This window comes from Petromyzon marinus, chromosome 37 (genome assembly GCF_048934315.1).
Source record: "Petromyzon marinus isolate PM22_M1 ecotype Great Lakes invasive population chromosome 37, UKy_Petmar_22M1.pri1.0, whole genome shotgun sequence".
Lineage (NCBI taxonomy): Eukaryota > Metazoa > Chordata > Hyperoartia > Petromyzontiformes > Petromyzontidae > Petromyzon > Petromyzon marinus.
Genome location: NC_133703.1, coordinates 18,010,176 through 18,026,471, shown reverse-complemented (window position 1 = coordinate 18,026,471; position 16,296 = coordinate 18,010,176). Strand labels below are relative to the sequence as shown.

The following is a 16,296-nucleotide window of genomic DNA, read 5'->3' as shown; positions in this document are numbered from 1 at the left end:
TTCGTGCTGCCAAGTTCTCGGCTCCTAATTACTCCCAGGGTCAAGACCTTCACCTTTTCCTCTGCCTATGCATGACTGTCTCATCTATATAAAAAAAAATGACGAGTAAAAATAATGATAAAGGATCTAAGCGAATAAAAGGCCTCTTGTTTTCCCCAGGATGCACGTCCCACTGTGTGTGCAGCTTCTGGGGACGCGTTGGCAGTTAAGCGCGACGTACATCTGAACCGTACAAGGCACTGTATGTCTACAATGCACACAACCCTGGGTTTAGACTACCAAGATCATTCTAGGCGCCAGCAGGACAACTTTGGTTGCCAAGATAATAATGGAAAACCATTGTGTACATTAATATAATTATTATTACTCCAGCCTGCAGGCATTTTTCTGCCCAATGCGTGTCTCTCGATTTGCGCCAAGCGCTAGAATCGTTTACCTGTTTGTTCCGCCGCGTGGCCCCGTGGTTTTGGCACAGGCCGCGTGCTGGGGGACGGTGTCTCTGTGTTCCTCCTCGGGGCGGGGGTGGGGACAGAGGCGTGTCCGTGGCCTTCCGCAGCGCCCTCCCCTTCGCTCCTCTCCTCCGCCGCCGAACGATTCCGTTCGGCCGTGCCGGAGTCGGTCTCGCCGCTCGACGCCTCGGCAAAACCACCAGACGTCTCTCCACCGGACGCCGTCATCTCCGGTCCGCCGGGTGTGGCGGCCTTGTTCTCGGCGGGCGGTGTGCTACTATCGGCCGCCTCGCCCCCCTTTTCTCCTCCCGCTGCCGCGGCAAACGATGTTCCGCATGCGTCCTCTAACCCCTGGGCGTCTGGCTCGCTCCCCAGTGGTGCCTGCACTCCATTCACGGTGGGGGGGGTGGTGGTGGTGGTGCTCGCCGCCTCCTTGCCTCCGACGCCCTCCTCCCCACTGCTCCGTTCTCCTCTACCATCGCCGTTAAAGCGGCAAGCGCTTTCTGGGTCCGTCAGAGACTCCGCTCTGGTGTGGGAAGGCCACTCTGAGCCGTGGTTTTGGGATAATTCTGCTCCTTCGGGGCCGCGGGTGTCAGCCAGACCATCGGGACGAGACCGGCTCGGGTCCACGTCTACCTTGCTGCCGCTGCTGCCGCTGCTGCTGCTGCTCCTCATCTCGGCGTCTTTAGTCTCCGATTTGGGATCCGATTTGGGGCCCGAGTCGGGGGACTTGACGTCGGCGGGTGGTTGGGGCGGTCGGGGTGGGCGGACAGACGGCGGCCGCCGGGACAGGTGGCTGGGCGTGCGGTGGTGCGTGCACACGAAGGTCCCGGGGTCTGCGCCCAGCTTGTAAGTGCCAGGCAGCAGCGTGTTACAGCAGTCCTTGCACCTGCACACAAAGAAAGAGGCAGAGATTTGCCAGCTGAGGCCCACCCACACTGCTGTGGCAAGGAGTCATTAACTATAAATATGCAATGCATATTTATAGTTAAATATGCAATGCATATTTATAGTTTAGTTTGTTGTCTTTCCCCACACCTCCGATTAGCATGGTTGGCTACGTACAGTGCAAAAGAAGTTCAACATACATGCATATGCAAAAAGCACTCCAACCTCCAATTTAAAACCGACGTTAATAATAACGATGATGATAATGATGATGAAATGCAAGTTAGAGATATTGTACTAATACAATGGGTGACGGCACAGGTGGTTGAGACGAATGCTGGAGTGGCAGTCAAAGGGAGAGAAAACGCCTGAGAGGGCATCCACCCCGGAGATGGAGCAATGAAATCAGCTCGTGTGTGCAAAAGTTAAATGGATCACTGCATCTTGGGACAGTGAGAGATTACAGCAGCATGAGGGGGCCTTTATCCAGAAATTGACAAGCCATGGCTAAAGAAGATCATGATGATGATGATGAAAAACACTTTAACTAGCAAGCATTTTATAGCCAGGGTACACACAAATAGCAACACGCTGATCACGCAAATACACGAGCACACCCGTTTGAAGTTGAACGTTTATAGCACGCTGCACATACATGGCAACGGAGGAACGTGTCGGACTCGGCAAAGTCAAACAAGTGACGGTACGAACATCGACTGTAAGAAGTAAAGTTGAGGCCCTGCAAATTCTTGCTCACGTCACTGCATGTGCAAGGCCCTCCCCCACTGCATGGAGCTCTGGACAGCCCTTCTAGAGGGTATATGGACTATTCTTCCAAGCCGTCCAGACATCACGGAAGAGGTGGGAGTACCCATACACAATCACACAATCATGTGCGATTGTGTCACACACACTCATGTGTCACACACCATCATGTGTCACACACCATCATGTGTCACACACAATCATGTGTGACTACCCACCTTACCTAGGGTTGCCACCTTGGAGGTACAAAAAAACCAGGACATATCAGGTATCTCACAAGATCAGAAGAGGGGAGAACTACCCGTGAATACAACTACTGAGATGTGTGTTATTACGAAACTGACAATAAAAGGCACTTTTCATGTTGCTGATATTTGATCAGGACACGAGATGTAAAAAAAAACTTGCAAAGATGTAGTGATACTTTGAAAAGTGAATGATATACGATAATTGCGGATCTTATGTATATTACGACATATGTTAGTAATCGCCAGATCACAGCAAGCCTGGCTGAGATCATCAACTCACTACACTTGACAAACTGGTTTAATCACGAATGGCTGGAACCTGGATTTGAACCCAAGTTATCAGAGGTGCACTGGCTCTATCTGAGACATGGTATTTAACTCCCAAATTCAGCCACCAAACCTCCTGCGACGATTATTATTATTACACCTCTTTACCCATGACTTGTTTTCTGGAGAGTCCTGTCAAGCCATCAGAGTACAGGGCCGATGACTGCTGTGGAAAATACCAACTTAGTAATTTTGCGGTGATTTTTTTTTACTTGGCAAAAATTTGCACCATGACCCTGGCAAACAACTGCCCCCGCGCTTGCGAATTGGCGTCACGGGATCTTTAACGTCCGCTGCGCGTTAAGCAGACGGCGCGTCGTGTATTTTAAACGGTCAGAAATAACCAGGGCTGCCGCCGCTGGCTTCGGGCGAACGCGCCAGCGCTGGGCCACCGCGTCACCGGCCGCGATGTTGAGAGCGCCGCCCATGGCAGCTCTGCTACCTGAAGCAGTTGCGGTGGTAGAGCTTTCCGTCGACCAGGTAGCGCTGTACCAGGTGCACGTGGCGCTGGCACAGGCAGCAGGTGCTGGAGCTGGGACCCGCGCTGCTGCTGCTGTTGCTGCTGCTGGTGCTGCTGCTGGTGCTGCTGGTTCCTCCCTCCAACGCTGGCCCCACCTCAACACGTAAATAAAGACAAGGATCTCCCATATACCCGTCACCATATTGTTGGGGCAAGTACTGATAGCAAGCACCGATGAAGGACGGTACGGCGCACGAGGGGGTCACACATACACAGTTTCATCATCAGACGTGATCATTCTACTGTTGGATGAAAGCCTCTGATGTTATCCACAGCTGGGAACTGGATTGTGGTTATCGGGTTCAAAGATAAACACACACACACAAGGGGTTCATCGCCAAATTAAATGGGCATCACGATGTTACCGTGGCCATGTCAGTCCTGGCATAACCGCCACAACACCATCACATGATGGGAGCCAGAAAAACACTTCCTTTTCAAACGCCGACCAATGCAGTCTGGCAGTGGAGCAAGCGCCAGCGGCAGACCTTTAATGGACAACCACGTGCGGGTTCAAACACTTAAATATAACTCCTTATATCAGTTTCCAAAAAAAACTTATGAATATAAATCAGAAGCCTTTTCTACAGCATATATTTTTATATTTTTTACAAAATATAAATAAATCACCGCACAGTGGCCGTCACTCACGCTTGGGTGAATGGACACAGGGTTCATTGTGAGGGGTCACAGAGAAGCCACAAGGAGCCAGGAGACTCTGGATCGCTAGCCGACGTGAGCGGAATGACCGCCTTCATCCCCCGCCGCTGCGAAGGGGAGCCCAAGGCGGACCCCGCCATTGAAGCAATGAAGGGGCTCATTGAACGTGGGCACCGCAACACGCGCACACTCCCGTTTCACCTGAACGCGAGTAACTAATAACAGGCCGCACTCCCTCGTGGCACAGCACCGAGGCACAGAACAAAAACCTACAACCACCACACTTCCCTGGACTATTCATTCAGGCCTCTCGTTTGCCATTAACAAAATACAGCGAAGCCTCGTCCCCGACTCTACTTTCGGTGCCATGTCACGAGACAAATCATTTGTGAGGATCTCTCACAGAGCAGCGACAGAAACCAACCCATGCAAGAGGGTGGCACAGAGCTATCTTTGTGAAATGTCTGGACCGCTTAGTCGAGGGGACCACTGTCCCACCCGTTCTGCTCCAGACAGCATTGTTTGTCTCATGCTTTTTGCGTTTAGTTTGATGTCCTTCCCTTGCACCTCCCATTAACACTGTTGGCTACGTACTGTGCAAAACAAGTTCAACGTACATACAGACATGCCAGCCAAACCGATATCTTGAATTCTCGTAGCTGAAATGTGATGCGTTAAAATGCGCAGTCATTGGTAGCGAGCTTGAGCCCATCAACTCACGACCCTTGAACCGCCGGGTGTAATCACAGGCGACTGGGCCGGAGTGGTACTGATTGATCTCAGCAGTGCCGGCTCAGTGCTCTTGACCTTCAAGCGACCTGGCCCCCTCCCATGATGTAACCCTTCCAATGCCAGAATCACGTGTTGGTAAAACGGCCGAAACACTTTGGCTTTGGCGATTTCACTCAATATTGGCAAGTAGAGACACTGGCAATTTGTTTTCGCAAGAAAGAAACAGCATGAAAACGAACATTTCGCAGCAAGCGAAATCTGGCCTCGAGTACTTCTTATACACGAGCTTTCAGAGTAAGGAACGTGCCGTGCGCACCGTGCGTGCTGTGCGTGCCGTGTGTGGGAGCTGTACCACGATCGTCGTCGCCCCCTCCTCCGTCGCGTCCTGGATCGGTTTGAGCGACGGCGAAGTGGCGACCCGGGCACCAGGGTCAGAGCTTCCCAGTGCTGAGCGGACGACAAACAAAGACAAAGGTCCCCTTACAGACGCACAGAATGTTGAGGGATAGTGTTGTTCGCAAGCGCTTATTAAGGCAGGCATGAATCACAAGGAGGTGGTGGGGCTAGTACCATTCCCAGCCGTACTTTTGTCTTCCCAGAAGTAATGTTTTACACACCTTACCAAGTAGTCATTTACGGGTAATTAACCTAGCAGAGGCCCAGGGCCGATTCAGATATTCGTTACTGATGTTAGCCATGAACGGGAGTGGCCGCGCTCGCATCCAAGTGCGCTCACCACTACACTCCCGCTCCCCGCATCCCACACACAGAGCATACAGGAACCGTGGAAAACAAACGTTGACAACAAGGATGCCACAGTCTCCTGCCCTCACTCTTGACCTCCGCCAACAACAGCTCACACACAGAGGCTCCACCACGACTAGTGAGTGACCTCCGCGCTCCAGTAAACAGCGATTGCATGCGCTGGCAGCGGAGCCAGGTGTGGGTACAGGCACCTGGCAGATCTGACACAACTCCCACACCGAACCAAGGTCACAGGGCAATCCCGACCCTGGCCTCACACTCTCCTAGCTCACTCCTCTAACACACTCCTCCCCCCCCCCACCCCCCCTTGTACAATCCCCCTCATACACACTCTCTCACACACTGACCACCTTGCACTCACCTTCACACGTACATCCTCCTCCCCCTCACACATACTCCTCTCACAAACTCAACAACTCTCCCACCACACACTGCACACTTATCCCCTCACACGCACTTTGCCTCATTGGCATATAATTTTCAGTCAATGTAAATAACCGATTGTCACGTTCGCCATCAAATGCGTGCAGTGTATTTTGACGACGCACCCTACCTCCTCCACCTGTTCAATTATAATTTCCTCGATCCAAGGTCACGGTTCGATTCTAGAAATCAATTGGGATCCCGCCCCCCATCTTCCCCCCCAAACTATGTTCAACGGAGTGCCTCTAGCAGGCTGCAGGGTTCGCACGAACCAATTACACTCACGCCTTACGAAGGAATCGGCAACCACAAATTCATACATGCGTACAATTCGGTGCACGAGGCGCGGAGCGAAATAACAATAATCTATTTGAATCCACGACTCGACGTGTCGGTGTAGGGCCACAGGCTCCGGCGCAACGTGGCCCGACTTGACTAGGCCAGCGACGGAGAAGCCGTTTGGAGGATATCAAGGGCGGAAAAATGGGGTGTACAGTTCGTACTGTACTAGGGTCAGGTTTCCCGTTCTTGTTATTCTTTTTCCTCCTCGGGAGCTGCAGGATTCCCGCTCGTCACATGACGTCGCACATGCCCGCCACATGCGCTGCGCGGAGCCAGGCACGCGCTCGTTATTCGTCCGCAATCACCGCTGCGCCAGCTCGGCATTCAGCGGCGCTCGTTAACGCTGCCAACGCTGCCAGGGTGGTGCTGTAAATCAGACGCGGGCTCGCTGTAAATCGTGACCGAGGTCAGTAAACAGCTTCCTACATGCATGCCTAAGTACATAGGCGCACTATGTACGGACCAAACATGGCATGACTCAAATAAGCACCAGTGATTGATTAATGTTTTACACACCTTACCAAGTAGTCATTTACGGGTAATTAACCTAGCAGAGGCCCAGGGCCGATTCAGATATTCGTTACTGAATATCTCGATTTGGTGGAGGCGGGGGAGGGGGTGGAATTGACGTGATTTAATTTTATTATTGCTTCTCGTCTCCTCGTTCGTATTGTTTACATTGCTTACAATGGTTTTTATGTCGGCGGTACGGAAACCCCCCCCCCCAACAAAAATACGTAAAGGTAAACAAATTCCATTCACCGAATCGTCCTTGAATCGTGACAGCCGTTCAAATCGCCCACGGAGTGAATCGGTACAAGCCCCCGTTACCCAGAATGCTACCTGCTCGGAAACCGAGCAGGGTTGAGCAGAGCTGTGCACGCACACGCGTACACCCAGCGCTCGCGCATCGCAGGTCTGGGGCAACGCTACGCATTGCCGCGCCGCGTTGGGGCAGCGTCCGCCGCGGCGGGACGACGACGCACCCGTCTGCTTGCCGCAGAAGTAGTTGTGGTACTGCGACACGTAGGTGAGTACGCTGAGCCGGTCGGGCACCGCCATGTTCACCATGTCGCTCGGGTCGAGCAGCGCCGGGATGCCCAGCTCCCGCTCCGCAACCTCAAAAGCCTGCGCAGCAACACCAGCGGCACACGCGCGCATCAACATACGCGCAGGCACACGCTTAATACTTACAACCAGCAGCACAGACGCACTTATACTTACAACCAGTAGCACACACGCGCTCATGCTTACAACTGGCGGCATACACACACACATATACTTGCAACCAACGGCATACACGCGTGTTCCTTAAGAAACGCCGCACAGAGTCAAGTGATGGAGAGGGGTGGTGAGCACGTGGCGTGCGACATTTCGAGATGACGCCGCACGTAATGAAACCATAAAATAGTTTTTCGCGTCGGTTTTTTGTAGCCAAGTTTTGCCGTTGAGTTAAAGTCTCAAACAGCCAAAGCAATTTTACACGAGGAGCATTCATTTATATCGGATCACGGTCACCAGATTCATCTTCGGCGTGCTTTTGTGCAAACAGACACACGGACATAACGGACGCATTTACGTTTTCAACCCGAGCTGGAAAACGATAACAAGACAAAAAAAAGTAAATTCTCTTAATCGATTCACGGTGGGGGATGGCGGTGGAGGACAGTTCCGTAGGCCGAGTTCGCTGGCACCAGTTCAGACAAGGCCACTCGGGGCCTCCAGTCTCAAACTGGAGGGGCGGTCGCACAGAGGGCTTACACAATCGACCAACACGACCACTGGAGTCTGTGAGAGGAGGCGAGGTGGACAAGTACGGCACGGCGGGCAGTCCAAGCATGAGGCACACACAGGCGGCCTTGCGGTGGGGAACGTGGTGGCACAACACTGATGGAAACAATCCCCATGTGGGCCATGCAGCACAGTCCCCCCCACACCCACCGCCCATCCCCACCTTCCCCCGGGTGTGCGCGAGCTGACATACCAGCTTGTTGTTTTCATAAACATTGTCCTTGTCCAGCGAGTCAAAATCTCTGGAAGGGAAACACAAACACACACACGTGAGTGTTTTAGAACATTTAAAATAACAACTCCCCAGCTCAACTGTGAAAATGCAAAAGCTCTCAACAGACGGCTTCACTCCGTGACGTAGCTAATGAGTGTGCAGGCGGTGCAACTGCACCGGGGCCCACTGGATAAGAAGAGTCCAAGTGCCAGACAATGAAGAGGGGGGGGGGGTACGAAATTGGACTGTGGCGCGTTCCCATTTCATTCCTGGAAGCGGTGCTGAAGGAGACCACATTATGGCACTACTTCTTTCTGTAAAAAAGAGAGCTTCATAGCTCATCGGATTGTTGCGGGATAAGTAAAGATTCAGATTTTTTCGTATGGCAATCTGAAATTGTGTGTTATTAAGCCAGGAGATTATGAAGCCATTCAATAACCTGTGTGGAGGCTTGCGTGGATATCAGCGAGGCTGTCCGAAAAGCGGCAAAGGAGCGTCATTCGCTTTTGACATTACACAAAAAAAATGCCTGAAAAGCATGACTTCGGTGAGCACCCCCCCCCCTCTCTCGACGAAGCTTAGAGTCTCAGATTCACAAGTACATACGAAACCGCCAAGGTATAAAAATGTCCGGGGGACACGCGGAAAAGGCATGCGACCCTCGAACTCGTACAGCAGGGAGCTCGCGAGGAAACACAAACTGGAGCCACCTGTTTCCACCCGCCAAGCCGTCGTCGTTGTGATGGCTTTAATGGACTCATCAATGAGGGCTAAAGGCGGCTCGGCGTGAGGTGTGAACTTATTTATCTCGTGCCTGGCTTCACACGGAAACAGCGTGCTAGGCAAACAACCCAGCGGGGGGGGGGGGGGGGGGGGGGGGTATCAGATCGCCTTGCCAGGGCTGGCCACGGCCGGCCGCCGTGACGTCGATGCCAAACCGTCTTAAAATATCATGACAATTCGCACCCTCTTTGTCTATCCACTGCTGGATGAGGATCTCCCAATGCCGTGTCAAGAGCAATGCGGCGTGCGGAGGCAACAAAAGAACCAAGTGAAATTAATATACAATTTAAAAAAAACACATCGTAATGCATTGTCGTTTTTAAAGGCCTCCCAAGGCCTTTTACCGCTCAAGTGGATGATATTGTTTAACCACACTTCACCATGCTTGGCAGTGCAGGTTGGTGAAGGGAGGAGCGGTGATGGATCAAGACTGGTTCTGTTGCGATATCGCTCGCCACTGATGTTAAACCGTATCCCATAATTGAACTCAGGTCGCCAAGTTCATAAGCTCATCACACGAAGTACTCTGCCACTGCTCTGATTGACCTGATTATGATTCTCACGGTAAACAAAACATATCGCTCGGTGTGCTTTCCACTGCACAATCCGTACCACAGCTCACCAACAGAAATTTATTATTTGATAATAATCTAAGATTAGGACCACAACAAGTATGTGCGCGCATTTTGGCGCAAGGGCGGGCGTCTGCGTGTTTGCGATCCAGGACACAAAAATCAGTGGCACGCGACAGAAAATTGAGCATTTTTCGAATAACTCCCAAAGCAGGTTTTTTTTTTTAAACCCAAGCGCTGACTCAGCAGCACCCAGCCTCCTCGGCAACACGTGCTGTCATTTATAAACATGACACACTGCGGGTAGAATGCTTCCTCCCGTGGCGCAAAGCCGGCCTGGTGTAAAAGAGACGGCTGTGCTCGCCGTACGCTCGTCCCCCACGTCTCGCTCTGGCAGGCCCAAGCGCGTCCACACCGCTCGCTCGGTTTAAACGCCACCTTATCGGCCTTCGTTACTCCATGGAATAACGTTGCCATCAAACATGGATTAATATGCAGCGTGGATCTGCGGCGTCACAGAAACAGTGGGGAGTTTTATTTGAAAAATGAAGTCGATCAATCCATAGACTCTAACGAGACCCACAGACTCACAAAGAAGCCCACAGCCTCACGCACTGAGCCATCAACTCAGAAAATTTACATGCAAACCAACGTGGATTTACATCGATTCTAAATGCGCCTGCATACCACGACGCTGTACAGAAACAGTAGGTTTATTTATTCTATATATAGATTTCAGAGAGAGAGAGGCAGTGAGTCATAGGCAAGGGAGAAGCGGAAGGTCTTGAGACTGGACTTAAACCGGTGCTGAGAGTCGACGGCACAGATGGCCGGGGCAGAGGAATTTACAGACCCTGTGCGGAGTGGAGGAAAATGAGCGACCTCCCACTGAGCGTGGAGCTCAAGCCAACTCAGCCTACGCAAATTAAACAAATGTCGGCAAGTGAACGCGACAGCGCAACAAGTTCGTGAGCGACATCGGAATCGGTCATCCCCTCACCCCCCACTCCCCCCTTGCCGCAGTCCACCTTAATAAATCAGCACCAACCGGCATGAAGTTCAAATAGCCCCACATGATCCACGCGACATTGGGAGGCCTTCGTCCACGAGTGGATAGGCAATGGGTAAAGGGCTGCAAATTATAATCACTAAAAAAATCATAAAGGCGGCAGCAACGCAAAGAACGAGATAGTTCAACACGAGCAACAAGCCCCTACAACAAGTTACTACTCCAACCGCTTCATGTCCAAACAGCAATGCCCACTGCTGCACCCAACTCTTGACCTGAAATATCTCAGTATTTGCAAGCTTCCCCACCCTGGATTATCCAGGTGAAAACAACCACCAGCGGCGGCGGCAGCAGTGGCATCTCGCGGTTGGCACTGATCCAAATGCAAGGAATAAAACGGGCCCCACCACCTTCCTCCCCCATCATAGCCCCCCCCCCCCCTGCCAGGGGTACCTCCGGCCCGTGGGCCCCGGTGCAGTTGCACCGCCTGCACGCTTCTCGACAGCTACGCCACTGCACTGGCGTAAAAGCACGATTGCCAATAACCACGAATCGATTTTCTTACGATCTCTGGTGCCAACGCGGTACCTGAACAAAGTTTTTCACATTCACGTATCCACTGCAGTAAGTGCCGTTAATTTGAGTAAAGGTTGTGCGCTAAATCAATTAAGACGACGAAGGGGCATTTATACGCCCTTTCAAACAAGCTCATCATCCCCACCCACGAAATGGGCCAGAAATGCAACTTACATTCTGTTGCACAATGCAGTGAATTTAATTCGCAGTAAGCTACATGTGACCGCTTCCACGCGATTAGAGTTATAATCAAGAACGCACCGCAGAACACACAACGCGTTAACAATCACAGCACACGGGCACCCGCGGCGGCCATGAAAGAGAAACAGTTGCGTTTCTGTACAACGGTAAGCTACTCGACTTATACAAATACTTGACTTAAAGCTTTCGTGATTGCAGGAATACATATTCTATGCGTCTTGCGGTAAAGCCACGTAGATAGAAAAATAATAAATAAAAACATCACGACGTTTCGATCGCAACACAAGCAATCGTCTCCAGGAGACGTGGCTTTACCGAAAGACCCCATAGATTATACAAATACATTTTCATTCGATATATCCACAGGCCTTTGTTAATTCACTGCTGGATGAGTGCATCCCCCCATGGTGGGTTGGTCATGGAATTGTGTTTTTTACCACTCTTCACCAGACTGGTCAGTGCGGGTTTTGTTGAAGCTTTGAAAACCGAGATTTGTTTTTTGTTCGCATTCCATCATTATAATGAGTAACGAAAATTAATGGAAACTAACAACCCTACTGAGTTTGTTTAATTACCTGGCCATGACTATGGGGTCTTTCGGTAAACAAACTCAGCAGGGTTGTTAGTTTCCATTAATTACCTGGCCCATAGTCATGGCCAGGTAATTAATCAAACTCGGTTCACCGTGTTAATAACACCGTGTGAGATAACCACCGCGTCTACGTTCCAGCCCTTTGCATAAGAATAAGCAGAGTTATTTCTCCTAGTTATGAGCACGGTTGGCTACGTACAATGCGAAAGAAGTTCAACATACAAACATTATTAAAATGCCAGCGAAAAGGGGCCCGACATACCTCGCACAGCCCAGGAAACACCGCTTCATTGCGTCCTTCGCGTTCGGCCCCGTGCAACAGAATTTGAAGATGGCTTATAGCCGTTCGGCGATGTGGTCGTTCAGGGAGGAGTGCACGTAAATATATATGCACGGACTCTACAGATATAAATATACATGTGTATACATAAGCACCAGCCGGATAGAGCCAGCGAATCGAGGCACAGCACGGCAGCTATTTTAATATTTGGGCATGACAGGTGGAGGAATGGGGGGGCCTCGCGTCGAAGCTCGAGACGTAGCGGAGGAGACGGAGATGGAAACCGTAGATGTAATCCAAGGTTGTAATCCGTCGATGTAATCGGTAGACGTAATCCAAGTGCCCGCTCACACACCCGCCCTCTCGCGGCGTCTCACGCTGTCACCAACACTTAACGCCTCAAGTCACCGCCCTCGTGTTTACTCAATAAGTGACGGAGTGGAGGGGCAAGGGGCAAGAGCACATGGCTACGCGCGGTATGCAATGCATTCAGGCCTTCCTTTTCTCACTGAATATCGTCTGCGTCGCTGGCAGAATGGAGTAGACATTTTCTTGGGCATGCTCCCTCCAAAGGCTGTCATACCGTCATTAGTTTCAACCATTGCCCTTCTAACCATGTGTCTTGCCCAAGCCAACCTACTTTTATTAATATTCTTAGCTCTTTCGGTAAAGTCACGTTGAAGGGAAACAATAAAATAATAAAATATATATAAAACAATAAAAATTCTCACGACGTTTCGACCATAACGCAAACGGTCATCATCAGGTGTGAAAACCAACGTGACTTTACCGAAAGAGCTAAGAATATGAATCACTGCAGTCACGAAAGCTTTAAATCAAAATTTACTTTTATTAAGTTAATAATAATAACGAACGTACAGTAGATCATCGATTATCCGGCTTCCAACATTATCCTCCATCACAGCTGATGGAGTTGGATTCAGACTCTGAATAACCACCTCCAATTCTACATCCCGCCTATCATCACCCCATGCAGAGTCTTCGAGATTGGAGTGGTAAGTACTGGACAGTAAATACCATAACTTTTTACAGTAGGGTGTTTATTTTTGTCTATTTTTATGTTTATTTATGCCAATTCCATTTAGCAAACAAATTTCAAAGACGCAACACCTGAAACGTGTTATACAAGAGTGTGCCAAAAATAACAAATTTTAAACGATGTTGTGATTATCTGGCGTTTTTGAGAATCCGGCAACCCCTTCTCCCGTAAGCTGCCGGATAATCAATCATCTATTGTATTGTAATTATTGCAGGAAAGCCAGACTGAGTCATCGACCTCTTTCTCAGGAGGGTCCAGCATTGAGTTTTCATTTAAAGATATTTTTCAGTTGATTAATGAGTTACTATACAAGTGGGAGGAATGCAGAGAAAACCCGCGTGCGAGGGGGGCAACACTCTATCCCCGTATAAATGTAAACAGATGGAGATTAGTCCATTTGCTGCATGGCCTTCTCCTGGCGAGCCAGGCGATCGCACCTCAATGAGTTCTCCCGGCAGTTTCCCTCTTGAGAGATATTTTCAATTGTTTAGCGAATTTTCTGGATAAAAACATATTTCGTAAATACGAGGATAAATTCCAAGACGGGGAGAGAGCTATGAAACTGCATGAAGCAAAAAAAATAACATGTGAAAATCAACACGTAGCAGAAGATGAGTCAGACATGGTAACAACATTTCCCCCAAGTTATTCATCCCAACGTTATAAGATGTTTCTCCAAAAACTGCATTCCAGAAACAGACGATCATAAAATGGAGACAACATTACGGATATCATATTTGCTGATGACATGGTCATTACGACATCCAACGGAAATTAATTACGGAAAATTCTTTAATAAAACTGAACAAAGAAGACTGCAAAGTTGGCTGCTTGTTGCAGACGTTCACGGTTCCATTCCAGCGGCTGCCCTGATCATTACTTGGGGGGTAGAATAACTGTAACACTACGCCCTGTCTGCCCCTTCTCACAGTGGACGTTAAATAACCCTCGACGTCAATCGCACGGGTAGGCCGCCACATCCTGGCGTCACGCTCCAAAGTGACCATTTAAAAAAAACTACCTGCAAATAACTAAATTGGGATCACAAGCGCAGCAGCACATCATCGCACCCTTACTGGCAGAATAATGCCCCAGCGGTCACTTTTGCAATGTGTCTTGAATTCTCATTCGGTGAAACAAAATATACAATCAAACAAAATAACCTTGATCTCTGTCGACGGGGCATGTGGGAAGGTGTGTGGGTATAAGAGGCCACAAGGAGTGATCTCAGGTCTGCGATATCTCATTCATCTCTTTACCCACGGTGTTCTCTGACACGGGGCGGGGGGGGGCATAGCCCTACACGATTTCTGAATGACCACTGTCTCATGCTATGACACCATAGGACAGATGGAATAAAATTAAAACATTAACAGCAAAAATAAAATAAAGTATATATATAATAATTAAACCATATTAGCCCCTTCTTGGGGAAAAAATGTTTTTCAAGGTTTGCTCATCAGCCAACTCACTCCTAATGGGAAGTACTCATTAACGGCTAAATATAAATTATTAGTACTTTACCCATTGTATAGCGACATGTATATCTATTACAGGCTCATCTTAATCCACTGCTAGATGGTCACGTCGTATCAGCTATGGGGGTTGTTTGACCATTGCGTTGTTTCAGCGGGGGAGAGCCTAGGACCGAGACAGATATCATCACTCGGCGATTGATGCGAGGCAGGACCAAAATCAGATTCCCAGGTTCACAGGTGAGGGTGCAAACCACTACGCCATCACATTCTCCTCCTCCTCCCTCTTCTTTACCCAAGTACAGTGCGTTAAACTGGAACAGGACCACCCCCTCTGCCACCATCCCACGTGAAATTCTTTCACTTGCCCAAACAATAGTTGAGCATTATGGTTCCAAAGAAATGTGACGGCTCGATTATGGTCTATAAGTTATCCACAGGATATTAAACAATGTACGCAGCTACGGTATTAAGAGGAACGCCACAACTCCGCCGCCTCCCTGTGTGTGGGGGGGGGGTCACACGCACAAACGCGCAGCAAAACACCACGCTTGATTAACACGGTAAAAAGTGCAGCCCTGGAATCGCTTGCCCCGCCACACGACTGAGGGGGAAGGGCCCCTCCAACTACGGGGAGCTCCTCGAGAGGCTATAACGGCCCACGCTTCTACACGGACCCAGACGCCCTGGAAGAGGTGGGCGTAACCCACACTTTACCCCACCTCACGTGACTTTGCCGGTCGACCAACTTGTGGCGTACCCGTTTATACCGCTGGGTGGATGGAGGACGAGCGAAGATTTAAGAAACTTGTACCATTGTTGTTACTGCCATGCCAGGAGATCAACTCAAAACCGGCGACCTCTCGACCTCCGGATTGAAAATCGCCACGGCAGTATCCCCAGCGTGATTAAAGGTACATCATTTTAATATTAAACCGCCAAAGTGATTCATCATCAGCCAGTGTCTATCCACTGCCTGATGAAAGCCTCGCCACACCGACCCCATCCCTCACAGTCCAGTGCTGCTGCCACCACCACGTAATGCACCCAGGTAATAAATTCACCTGGCCAAACTTCGCACGTGACTCCACTGCAGAGCAACCAGCCGCCGGCACTGCAACGCTCATTACAGCTCAATGGCATCAGCCGTAAGAGCGCAACAGTTGGATGCTTTCTTTCGAAAGGTCCCCTCTTTTTTTGCCATTGGCCAGCTACAAAGGATGCGCTTTCCGCTCCCTTGGCGAGTTACTGGGCTCTGCTTTTACGGTGCGATGCGGCTGACAATGGGGCCGATGACATCGCCAAGTCCCACCCATCACCTCCCGTCCAGCAGAAGATGCGGGAAAAGAGATTGAGACTTTTTTTTATCCCCCACCCCTATTTCCGTGTTATTTTAAGTCGGGTAATTCAGCAACATGTAATCGGTTATCAATCAGCAAAATAAATCAGAAAACCTGGCACTTTACTCATAACAGATCATTAGCGTCATCATCTGTCTCAATTACCGTACTCTCCAGATAATAAGACGTGATTTTTTTTCCTCCCATGTTTGAAAGCAAAAGTTGGGGGTGTATCTTACAATCCAGAGCGTGCATTTGTCTTCAGGAAAATGCGTGTTAATCTA

At 49.9% G+C, this 16,296-nt stretch overlaps 1 protein-coding gene across 5 annotated transcripts in view; it reads right to left on the bottom strand.

Annotated features, from left to right (window-relative positions):
- LOC116949519 (MICAL-like protein 1) overlaps positions 1–16,296 on the bottom strand; it is a 43,334-nt gene that overhangs the window by 17,899 nt on the left and 9,139 nt on the right. For all 5 annotated transcript variants that reach the window (XM_076072380.1, XM_076072383.1, XM_076072382.1 and 2 more), the window contains 5 exons: positions 8,104–8,152; positions 7,106–7,247; positions 4,942–5,036; positions 3,120–3,292; positions 437–1,338 (listed from right to left, as the gene is read on the bottom strand). In XM_076072380.1, the coding sequence (XP_075928495.1) occupies positions 437–1,338; positions 3,120–3,292; positions 4,942–5,036; positions 7,106–7,247; positions 8,104–8,152 (1,361 nt within the window). The remainder of the gene's footprint in view (positions 1–436; positions 1,339–3,119; positions 3,293–4,941; positions 5,037–7,105; positions 7,248–8,103; positions 8,153–16,296) is intronic.